We start from the raw sequence: 12,699 nt of genomic DNA on the forward strand, positions 1-12,699 counted from the left end.
CCGTGCTCCACCTCAGCCTCAATCAGGCCGTGCTATTGCCTTGGCATCCAATAGGCCGTGCTCCACCTCGGCCTCAATCATGTCGTGCTCCACCTCGGCATCCATCAGGCCGTGCTCCACCTCGGCCTCCATCAGGCCGTGCTATTGCCTTGGCATCCAATAGGCCGTGCTCCACCTCGGCCTCAATCATGCCGTGCTCCACCTCGGCATCCATCAGGCCGTGCTCCACCTCGGCCTCAATCATGTCGTGCTATTGCCTCGGCATCCAACAGGCCATACTCCACCTCGGCCTCCATCATGTCGTGCTACTGCCTCGGCCTCCAACATGTCGTGCTACTGCCTTGGCATCCATCATGCCGTGCTCCACCTCGGCATCCATCAGGTCGTGCTCCACCTCGGCCTCAATCCTGCCATGCTATTGCCTCGGCATCCAACAGGCCGTGCTCCACCTCGGCCTCCATCAGGCCGTGCTCAACCTCGGCCTCCATCATGCCGTGCTACTGCCTCGGCATCCATTAGGCCGTGCTGTCACCTCGGCCTCCATCAGGCCGTGCTCCACCTCGGCCTCCATCAGGCCGTGCTCAACCTCGGCCTCCATCATGCCGTGCTACTGCCTCGGCATTCCACCTCGGCCTCAATCATGTCGTGCTATTGCCTCGGCATCCATCAGGCCGTGCTCCACCTCGGCCTCCATCAAGCCGTGCTTCTGCCTCGGCATCCATCAGGCCGTGTTCCACCTCGGCCTCAATCATGTCGTGCTATTGCCTCTCCATAGGCCGTGCTCCACCTCGGCATCCATCACGTCGCACTGTTACCTTGACGTCCATCGGGTCGTGCTGTTACCTCGGCCTCATCTGGCCGAGCTGCCACCTCGACCCGACGTCAACAACAAGGATTCCAGAAACGTGTTTTCGTCCACCCCTACATTCAAGGAATGTAGTCTATCCACTACACGTCATCATGACGTCACACGGTTGATCTCTCCTAGTTAGGAGGGGAATGTTCCAGGAATATTCCCAGAATCACAGAGTCACTCTCCTTGAGGACTCCATGCCTAAGCAGGACTCTTCACAATCGTCTCCCACTTGCCCTCCATGAGCAGCCTATAAATACCTAGGTAAGCCTCCATCACGGAAGATCGATTACTCACTTCTCATACTGTAAAGCTCTCTTGAGCATCTGTTGTGGAAAGGTCTAACTTAGGCATCAGAGAGTCCCCCGTCAGGTCAGCCCGGCTCTCCTTGTCATCTCTTCTGTGCAGGTCGGCCAAAGCACCAGGAACTGCATGAGAGATAGTTCAGTCAAATTTTTCCGCATCACAACCCACAATGGAATATTAGAAACTGAGTTTGGCCTTGAGTAGAGAATTCTCAGATGAGTCCACTAGAGGGATGCTCATATCAGGGAGCGCTAGCTTGGCTGCAAATTCTGCTGCAAGCTTATCAGCAAAGGTGGACACAGGAGAAGAATCAGAAGAGGGGGTGGTGATACTAAGGTTCGAATTGGAAGCCATGGAGGAGAAATCAAGACACAACTGATCCACAAGTACGATCACTCTCAGGACTACTACAGGGGATGTAGAAGGTTATGGATAACCCTTCTTCAACACCAAACCAGTATATATAGCAGGATGAATGTTGATACCAAGGCCATAAAATCCTGACAGCAGCCGCCAAGAAGAATTCATAATGGAAACACAAAGCAAGCGATTCATGGGGAGCAATGAGGAAGGTGATCCTTACGAAAAGAGTGGATTTTCTTTTGATAATCATGATTATTGCGAGCGAGATCCCTTGGACAGACCAAAAAATTTCAATAAACCCATCTAATGTAGACGAACGATGCCCAATAGATATTAGGGAAGATGAGGCGCTTGACTGAAGCACGATTCAAGAGATAGCAAATGATGATAGGCGAGAGAGCTCGGCCAATGACGCACCTTTCGGTTGTGGGATTTCAAAATGTATGAATGGGCCGAGCCAGAAAGGGGTGGCGTAAGGCGGCAATAGAGATCTATGTATGATTAATGATGAAGAAGCAGAATACCTAAGAGAAGTTAAAGCTTACCAGCGAGCAGAAAATGATGAAGCAGGAAAGGAGCTACAAAAACAGTAGCAAACCATCCGAACCAAAAAACTCCGAACAAGTTGATCTGTATGCCTTAGGCAATCGATCAAGGAAAAGAGATAGGATATTCCGGCCGATTATCTGCCTCGAAGTGAACTTTGGGAAGTCCGCTAGAGCTTCATAGAGTCCGCTTTCTTTTCTTCCAGTGTTCCCTACGAACATGCCAGCCTATGGATCAATCACCTCCAGATTGTCCTTCGTAGCTCGGCCACCAAATGCTGAGCTACTCACAAGCATAACCGAACTTTTTATATGCTTCTCACATAATAAATAATGGGACCCACACCGATATTCGCTTTCCTATTCTAATCAAGTAGTTCCCATATCGATTATACCATTTTTTGATCACTTATAAGTGCTACGATCAAATTTCTTCTTACATTGCTCTTGTAGGAAATCCTTCACCATTATGTATCATATATGGCGAACTTCATGGTTGAAATAAAATACTAAACTTGTAAATCTGATAAGAATGTCAAGTCACCACCATACATGGTTGTGGTTGAAAACTACATAATGGAAAGATGAGTGAGTGAAAGAATTTTGAAACCTGAATCCTCTCGTGGACCATGATCTCATGCAACAATCTCACACCATTGTTGCACAAGGTCATGATCCGAGAAAAGATCTGATCTCAAATTTCGCACATCTACATGATCAAGAATAACAAAGGATCTGGATCTAGGGGTGTCAAAAATGAACCCAAACCGATAAGACCGACCGAAACCCACCAAAAAAATCCAGATCGAGTCGAACCGAGGGCTTATTAGATTGGTTTCGGATCAGGGGTATTAAAAGTTATCGGTTTCGATTCGGTTCATGTTAAACCAATGGGCACCCGAAGGGACTGATCGATCAACCCGACAATTGGTTGAAAAGTGAAACCCTATTTGACACCTATACTAATACTATAGTCTATACATCATTCTCTTTGGAGTTGCAGTCGTCACTCAATAATTAATGAATTAATATATTTCATTCTCCAAGACAAGACCGAGAGTCTAAGTTGAACACTTTAGTGGCGAAATCGGCTATGCTTGGCTGCTTGCGTCCTCTTTCTCCTTCGTCTTCTTTTCACGTAATGACGTTGACAGTTGACTCGGCATAATTCTGGTAAACAGTTTCTGTAGCATGTCTTTCTGTCACTTTCTTTGAAAATAAAGGGAGCGTTTTTAAAGCTCTCATCAGTTAATGTCAATCTGTGGGCCTTTTGTGTCTCTTTTCCAATGTTTGTTTGCAGTAAAAGGAGAGTAGAGGAAGGTTCTTGCCAGATTCAAGCTTCCTTTCAACTAAAAATAATATGAATGATGAAGGGTTAGGTGGTGGATTGTCTTCTTTTTTTCTCTCTCTTTCTTTTTCTTGTGCAACTACCAATTACTGTCACCATTTGACATTTGTCCATCTTTGGGATTTTCACTAGTACTGTGAGCATGACTATAATGGATTTTTTGGAAAACTAATCCTTAGGGATTATGTACAAAGATGATGAGGTGTTTTTTTTTTTTTTTTTTTTTTTGAAACCTTAAAGTTATTCAATTAAGAACGAATGTTGTTCACTTGTTCTAATTTTTTAACCATAGCCTTTGGTTTATTATTGTTACTTATTTATTAGTTGATTTGATTTAGAATATGTTATATGTTTCTCACTTTTCCCATTGACAGTAGTTAGCATCAGAAATGTCAAAACGACCTATCTCTGTCGTTGATATTGAGGAGGAGCCTTGTATTGATCTTAATGCTGATTACAATTCTAATGATGAACTTGAATTACCTAAAGAAGGATCAACTACAGTAACTACTGCAAGTACGATAGCTTCAAATAACAAAAGGAGAAAAAGAAGTGCTGTGTGGGATGAATTTATACCACTTGATGGTAAATGTTATGAAGATGGGAGAGATAGAGCTGAATATAAGAAATGTGGCAAGTATATAAGGTTGACACTAGCATTAATGGAATAGGTAGCCTTGGGAGACATCTTCGAATTTGCCCAAAACGAGATACCCAAGATATCCAACAAATGATTATTGCTAGTAATGGAGGAAAAATGGGTATTAGAGATAAAAAGGTTGATCAAGAAATTATCCGCAATAAAGTCACTCGACTTATTATCAAGCACGAGTTGCTTTTGACTTTTGTTGAATATGAGAAGTTTAGAGAATTAATCACCTTTCTTTTTTTTGAATACTCCCATATCAGTCGAAACACACAAATATCTGATATTTTAAAATTATACGATATGGAATGTATCAGAATCAAGGGTTTACTTAAATCCTTGAATGAGAGAATATCTTTAACTACTGATTTGTGGACATCCATCACCAATGATGGATATATTTCTTTGACTGCCCATTAAATTGATAAATATTGGATTTTGCATAAAAAGTTGTTGCGGTTTTGTATAATGCTGCCTCCACATTTTGGCATATATATCTCAGAAATGATTTCAAAAATTCTGTCAGATTGAAGAAAAACTTTTTTCAATAACTTTAGACAATGCTAGTGCAAATACTTCTTTTGTTGAATTCTTGAGGAGGGGTATGAATTTGAAGAAATCTCTTTTATGTGATGATGCTTTCTTTCACAATCGTTGTTGTTCACATATTTTAAATCTCATTGTATAAGATGGATTGAAGTGCATAGATGGATCTGTGTTATTGGTTCGTGCTAGTGTTGGTTATGTGAAAGCATCCTCAGCAAGAAAGGTGAGCTTTTTGGAATGTTATAAACAAGTGGGAATAGTATATAGTAAGGATTTGCATACCGATGTACATATGAGGTGGAACTCAACCTATCACATGCTTGAGTCTGCCTTATTTTATAGGAGAGGGTTTGAGCAGCTCCAATTAGCGGACCCCCATTATAAGACTTGTCCTGATTCTAAACAATGGTCAAAAATTGAAAAACTGATGAGTTTTTTGCAACCTTTCAATGAAATTATAATTTTGCTTTCTGGTTCCAAGTATCCCACTGCAAATTTATATTTTCTCAATGTGTGGGAGATCCACCAAAGTTTGTTGGAAGAGATATCAAATGAAGAAAGTTTAATGAAGAGAATGGCTATGGGAATGAAGAAGAAATTTGATAAGTATTGAAGTCAGTGTGATATTGGCTGTTGCGTTAGTGTTTGACCCTCGCTACAAGCTTGGATTTGTGAATTGGACATTTAAAAAACTTTCCCCCTTGGACCCAAACTTGTTTGAGATTGCTAGTCGTGTGAAAAATGCATTATATGAGCTATTCAGTGAGTACAAGAGCATGAATGCAAGTGGTATTGAGTCTTCTACAACTTTATTGAATCAAGTAGGGACTTCTAGATCTCGTCGAAATATAGTGGTACATACATTTATCATTTACAACCTTATTGTTTTTGTTTATTTGCAAGTTTATATAATCATGAAGGCTAAGTACTAACTACTTCTACTTTGTATTTTCCTTATATTCCGTAGGAATTTACGGCATCTAAGATTGCTGAAGTTGATAATGGATCTAAACTACAACTAGATGTGTATCTAGATGAACCAAATACCACATTCAATGATGATATCAATGGTTTTGATGTGTTGTCATTTTGGAGATCAAATTGGACAAGGTATCCAGAAGTGGCTCGAATGACTTGTCATGTCTTAGCTATTCCAATTTCAACGGTTGCCTCAGAGTCTGCTTTTAGTGCAGAGGGTCATGTTATTGACAAGTATCGAAGTAAACTACTTCCTACCAATGCTGAACATTGATTTGTCTTCGATATTGGATGTTTGATTTAGATTCCAAAGGTGATTTCCATTCACATATTTATTTTATTTTATTTTTTGTACTTTACTTAGTTTTTAAGTCTAATAATAATAATTGATTGGTTGTACTTTGTCTACAACTAAGCCTGTTGATGATGCCGATGACATGGCCGATATAGTAAAAGATGTGTTGTTAATGCCAAAGCCAATTAGTGAAAGGGGGTGTGGACCAATTGGAACTCCCCAAGCTTCATCATGGGGTGATTCTTTTCACTCTAAAGTGTAGTAGAGAACGGTACAAATCAATCATATACTCAAATTTCATCATATGTTGGTTCTTAATTTTATGAATTGTGGCTAATAGGTCCTCTTTTCATTTTTTGTAGGTTCTAATTTGTGAGAATAAGAGTGAACAGTGACTGATTTTACTTAATGGATGAATGGATCATCGGATCATAGATAATTTGATATTATAATTTACAAATATTTTTTTTTGAAATAGTTTAACTTGTGAGGATGAGAGTAAAACAATGGTTGAATTTTTATTTTTTATTTTTTTTTTAAGTAGAGGAACAATGAATGAATTAATAAATGGATGGATCATGGATATTATAATTTTTTTTTCTTAAGTTTTAAATTGTCAAACTTGATGTAGCGTTTTATTTTTTATTATTATTTTTTTTAATAGAGGATCAGTGATTGAATTAATTCAATAAATGGATGGATCATCATGACTTCCAGAACTTTATTGAATGGATCATCATGGATGTTATAATCCCGATCATGGATGAATGAATTTGTTTTGACTTTTTTTTTTTTTTTTTGTGAGTATGTGAAAGGAGTTACACCCAAATCAAATCGTTAGTAACTTAGTACAAAAAATCAAATTAAACCGAAACCAAATCTAATCGAAATTGATCGAAAACCAAAATTTCTTAATGGTTCGATTTCAGACTCATACATTCTTGAATTGAAACCGATTCAACCTGATCGAAACCAAATCGAATCGTCCAATTGACACCCCTATTGGATCCTACATAAAATGGTCGGCGCAGACAAATGTGGTTCAACCGAAAAAAAAAAAAAGGCAAAATGTAGCTCCACGTGGTGAAATAAAGAGCCGGTGCAGGAATATGGGGACACCGTCCGTGTTGGAAACCCGCCAAAAGGAAACGGAAGACCCATCTCTCTCCTGTGTCTCCTCTGCCTCTCTGCTCATTCAACCCTACCTCTTTGCGAAAGCAGCCGCTCAAAGTAGATGTTCAAGGGATTCGAGAGTCTGGACTGACGCACAAAACGTTGCAGGTTACAATTCTCTGTCTCTCTCTCTCTCAAAGCTCCTGCATGTGCATCATCAATCAATTCTTATTCTTCTATATCAAAATGAATTTCTAACATCCATTAAGCGAGTTTCGTCTGCGAGATTGAACTTCCAGTGGGAAACAGAGATACTTGCGTTGCGACTAATTTCTTCTTCTGATTCTTTGATTTAGCTCAAATGTCAAATCTGGGTAGTGTAATTCGTTGAGGGTTTATAATTGATTTGAATTTGTATATCCCCCTTACATCTTACCTAGTCATTTTTTGGTTTATCACTTTTAGTAATTGGGGATTTTTCTGAGTCTCAGTGATTGTATTTCTAAAACCAGGTACAATCCCCCTTCACCAGTTTGATGATTGGACCACTTCGAACCAATGTTCTGAAGAACAAAGACTGACAGAGATTACGCCTAAGTTATCTCTAGTGTCCTAATGGCAGTCTCTTACTGTCCCTCATTTCTAAGATATACAGCAAAGGAAAATGTTTTATCATTCGCTCATGTCAACGTCAGAGATAACAGCAAGAAGAGGAACTGTTGTTTAGTCTATGCTTCTGCTGCAAAGTCGGAAAAAGACCTTCTCTCCGAATCAAAGGTACTCCTACCTAGAAATTCTAATCATTATAGTTTATTTTGGTGAGGATTTTAGTGTTCTATTGTTTGATTTTTTTTTTTTTTTTTTTTTTTTTTTTTTTTTTAAACTCTACATATTGAATCTATATCTCGTGCTTTTATATGCTTGGACATTTTATGCTTTCAAAGTGGGGGGGTTGTTCCCAATTCTAGAATATGAACTTTTGTTATGGCTGTGATTCTATCAGAAGGGTTCTTATTTTGTTGAGTCTTGAAAATTTAGCATCTCAGTCACTTTTTCAAACAAGTTAAAATAGAACTCTTAATCAAGGAGGAAACATAATGCTGTTGGTCTCTACCAAAAATATAAATAAATAAATCCCTTGCTGCTGTTATACTTGAACTATTTGGGGTATCTATGATTGATGAGTTGCATAAAATTTTCGTATCTTTGTTTTCCCTTTTCATGGTTCACATATAAATGATCACCTACATGTAAACCAAATCAGTTCAATTGGTTTAATGTTACTACCCATTCAACTGTATTTGTTTGGTCGCCTGAGAAAAGAAATTGAAGAAATCAATGAATTATCCAACTTACTGAGCATTTTTTTTTTTTGATAGAAACTAGGAAAATTTTATTTGCAAAAGTCTAAGGAAGAGAAACTCCTCCCCAGAAAAACAGAATTTTTACAAGACCACGAAGTGGAAGAATCCACCAGACCTGAGACACATCTATAACAAAGTATCCTTTCGCGGAGTAATGAGCCTCCCTATTGGAGTCCCAAGGAATGAATCTAAAAGTAGCAACAGAAAACACAGAATCAAAGCCAAAATATCTTCTGCAATTGTTTCAGCTGCCCAATCAAGGGCACAAACAAAGCCCTACAACCTATTATTTGATAAGTATTACTTTTAGAACCTCCACATGGGTTCGTTGATTGATTTTTTCCGTAGTAGCTTTTCCTCCAAAAACCCCCCACCCCCCAAAAAAAAAACGATCATTATTAATTTCATAGTATCAGGGAAGCTTGGTAGAGGTTGGGTAACTATTGTTGCCTCTGTTAAAACTGTTGAATAATGTTTCTTTTTCCCCCTGCTTTATCTCATTTTTCCAGTGTCAAGATAGATCATCAACTAAGTTGGCCATGTGAGTTTGTTCACCAGTTCAGTGGTCTGAATTTATGCATAAGCAAGCCTGAGTCGCACCTAAACCTTCTTTCTTTCTTCGTCTCAACTTTAAATAATTTGTTCATCTTCTATGTGCTAACTAATTTTCTTACATGAAATAATGATGTAATTTTTCATATTTTAATGTGAATATTTTAGGTTGGGCTATTGTTGGACACTGTCAAGTGGGATCATAGAGGTTTGGCGGTGGCAATCGCTCAAAATGTAGACACAGGAGCTGTCTTGATGCAAGGCTTTGCAAACAGGGAAGCACTAGCTACAACAATTTCATCACGAAAGGCAACGTTCTATAGCCGTTCACGATCAACTTTGTGGACAAAGGGAGAGACATCCATGAACTTCATTAATGTCCATGACATCTTTCTTGATTGCGATCGCGATTCTGTATGTTTTAAGACTAGTAGCTTACAAGAGCTTCCTTTTTCAAAATCTGATCCCAAGCTAACTCAGAATTTTGTATCAGATAATATATCTCGGGAAGCCTGATGGCCCAACATGCCACACAGGTTCAGAGACATGCTATTATACATCAGTGTTTGACTTCTTGAAAGGTTCACAGGTATGCAATCATCTCCTCCTGTACTGTGATTTCTTTCAAGAAGGCATGTGTGCATTTATTGGGTCTTTTGAAGTACTGATCTCCTTTTAGTGCGACTTTGTTTTGTTTTTTGAGTGTGGTGTACTCATTACATTAGTGCAAGGGGATAGAATAGAGTTTAATCAGGTTTTTTATGGTTCGCTTGTGACAGGATTCGAAAGATAGGCTTCTGTTGACAACTTTATGCTCATTGGAATCTACAATCTCCACACGCAAAGCAGAAGTTGGAGGAACTGAAAATGGGAAGCCATCATGGACCAAACGGCTATTGTGTGACAACAAGTTGCTTTGCTCTAAAATTCGGTATAATATATTATTTGCTACAGCAGCTTGTTAGAATTTTCTGTTTCCAAGTTATTCTTTTGCCTTGTATATAGATACAGCGCTCAATTATGCTGTAGGCAGTGCTACTTGTGTAGATTTTGGACATGGTGGTTCTAAACTCAAGTTGAAACTGGTTCTAATTCAGTTAATCTTACTAACCTGGGGTGGGTTCATTAGTTTCTTTTGTTTTTGGTGTTACAATATCCCATGTGGTGTATGACAATCATTCCACATCCTGCTGGAGAGATCCTGGTAGCATACAACCATACCCTTGCGAACGTACACATACGATGTGTAATATGACATTTTTTTATTTGTTCAGTTTGGTTGATTTGGCTGGGTCAGTTTTCCGAAGGCCTTGAAACAAATTCCAAATCAAGGATGGGGCAGGCTCAATCAGGTTGAGGTTAAGCCAATTTAGTTGGCCCCAATTCTTACTCCGAGGTTTTAGATGATCCTAAATGTGCCTGCAATGTCGTCCATCATTTTGTTTCAGATGTGAGAAGTGTACAACTGGCCAACAAATTCTACCAAGAAACAGGATCTGGTGTGTAAATCAGGTCTATACTCTAGAAAGTAGCTCAAAGGAATTTGGATATTCAGCCGGGCATAGTGTTTTTAATGATTCGAAATTTCAAAAAATAAAGCCTTTCCATTTCGACAAAATAGCCACACTTGAGTTCCATAGCTTTTGGTCCGCTATCCTGATCATGATTTTCCTACCCCCAGAGGTAAAGGAAAGGTCCTTCCCTTATTTATGAAAATATCTTAATATTTCCATTGGTCTTTGAGTTTTCTTATCTAATCCACTATGGCTTTTTTTTTTTGCTGGGATAGGTTAAAATCCACTATGGCCTTGATCAGCACTTCCCTGTTGGATGCATATGATTCTCCAATCCGATTAGTTTTGTCCCTTAAGAGAAATGTTAAGATTAACACACAAATATTATTGGTCTAGTTACTCTTAGTGCTTGCTTCAATGTTCTAAAAAACACCCTGGCAAAGTTGGTTGAGCAGGGATAAAGACCCACTCATTTAGAAGACATTTCTAACAAATTTACTTCTTCACAGGGAAAGTGTATCAATGCTCCTACGGAGACATTTTCAAACAGAATAGCCACTTAGTTATGTACTTGTTTATGTGAAATCTGATGTGAAACCTTATGCAGGGAAGAGGCAGATGAGTTATGCAGAACGTTAGAGGAGAATGAGGATAAGTCTCGCTCAGCTGCAGAGATGGCAGATGTGCTCTATCATGCCATGGTACTACTTTCAGCTAAAGATGTAAGGATGGAAGAGGTTCTTGAACTCCTTAGGCACAGATTCTCTCAATCAGGCATTGAGGAAAAGAGCAGTAGGTAATCAGATCATTGAACATGCTATGGAGAGCTTCTGATCAGTTTTGTAGGTGCTCTAATACCGTGTCTCATTGTACAATGCAAAACATTTACTATTTTGGATAACTTTTTTTGGTTTGAAATATGGCTGAGTTGTTGTTTGTATGACCTTTTTTTTTGTGTTTGATTTCGCATGAATTTGTTACAAGTTTTTTTTTTTCTGGGTGTGGGGGGGGGGGGGTGGCGAGGTTGCAAATCTCTTGGTGAAAAATTGGATGTTCTTCTGGAGTTGAAGCAAATGCTACTAATTTTCACAATCATGTATTTTTTTTTATTATGAGTTATATAACTTTAGGGGAAAAAATCATTGTTTGATCATGTGCCTCTACACCCAAACACAGGGTTAGCAAAAAGGCCACCCTCGCCCTCCTCCCCCACCCCCTTCCCCTTGATTTGGTTGCCTGTTTGCTTCTCTTAATTGTTCCCCACCCTTACACAGTGGTCACGGAATCAGGTAGTGATCCCCAACCCAAAGCTTTTATCATCTATTAGCACTATTATGTAGCCTTTTTTTTTTTTTTTTTTCTATGAAGTAGAACATTTTTATTCACCTTACACCCCCTTTCTTTCCAACACCCTCCCCCAACCAAAAAGGGTGGATGTTGAGTTTTTTGCATGGAGCTTCATTTTATAACATGTTAAAATATTTTGCCCATATCAACAATTTTGTTCATCATGTCTTGGATTCTTCCCACAGCATTTTACTATTTAAATATTTATTCATGTAGATTGAATTTTCAACTAAAATTAGGACCCTAATTGGGATAGATAAGGAAAATAAGATTAGGCTAGACAGCAAATCCATGAAAATTGTTTTTTTTTTTTTTTTTTTTTTTTTTTGTTGACGACAGGTATTTAAGCCTTAGTCTGACTAGTCCTGTGGGTCCATATTAACCCCACAAGCAAAAGCTATACTTTGATCACTGATGATTATCATTTTTTCTCATAGAAATAAGTAAAATAGAACAGGATTCTACACGTATATAAAAAGGTAAAAGATACCAACCCAAGTAATATTAATTAAAAGAATAACATCCACGAAATGGTATATATTCTTTCCTATCACTTCCATTCAAAGAATGGTTGTATAGTACTGTTCTTCAATCTTAATCCTTTGGCATTGGCTGTACATTCTTGGTCCATTGAATACCTGACCTATGAGTCCAAACTGGATATCAAAGATTTCAATAAAATATTCTAATAAATGGAATATTATTTTATGCTTTCAGTGATGTGATATTCAAGTCTTCATGGGATGCTTCATTTTTCAACAAAAGTAGGTATTGATGTGATTTTGTGCCTTTTTTTTTTTTGATAGAAGATTTTTTTGTGCCTTAATGGCTTAATCTATGGCTTTTGACTTTTGACCTTTCCCTATCTTCCTTACCGTTATCATAGCGATTTGGAATTTGAGAGTGATATCATTTCTTTAGTGAAGTAT

The 12,699-nt window shown here is 38.6% G+C and overlaps 1 protein-coding gene across 2 annotated transcripts; it reads left to right on the forward strand.

Moving 5' to 3' along the window:
* Positions 1-7,006: 7,006 nt before the first annotated feature.
* LOC122093268 (histidine biosynthesis bifunctional protein hisIE, chloroplastic) lies at positions 7,007-11,363 on the forward strand. 2 transcript variants are annotated; one of them, XM_042663553.1, is made up of 6 exons: positions 7,007-7,161; positions 7,506-7,770; positions 9,078-9,323; positions 9,403-9,498; positions 9,689-9,840; positions 11,031-11,363. In XM_042663553.1, exons 2-6 carry the CDS (start codon positions 7,609-7,611, stop codon positions 11,221-11,223), a joined length of 849 nt encoding a protein of 282 aa, XP_042519487.1. In that variant the 5' UTR covers positions 7,007-7,161; positions 7,506-7,608; the 3' UTR covers positions 11,224-11,363. The 2 variants fall into 2 exon arrangements, with proteins under 2 accessions (XP_042519487.1, XP_042519488.1); XM_042663554.1 differs by having other exon boundaries at positions 7,011-7,157.
* The last annotated feature ends 1,336 nt before the right edge of the window (positions 11,364-12,699 follow it).

The sequence above is a fragment of the Macadamia integrifolia genome, chromosome 11 (genome assembly GCF_013358625.1).
Source record: "Macadamia integrifolia cultivar HAES 741 chromosome 11, SCU_Mint_v3, whole genome shotgun sequence".
Taxonomy (NCBI): Eukaryota; Viridiplantae; Streptophyta; class Magnoliopsida; order Proteales; family Proteaceae; genus Macadamia; species Macadamia integrifolia.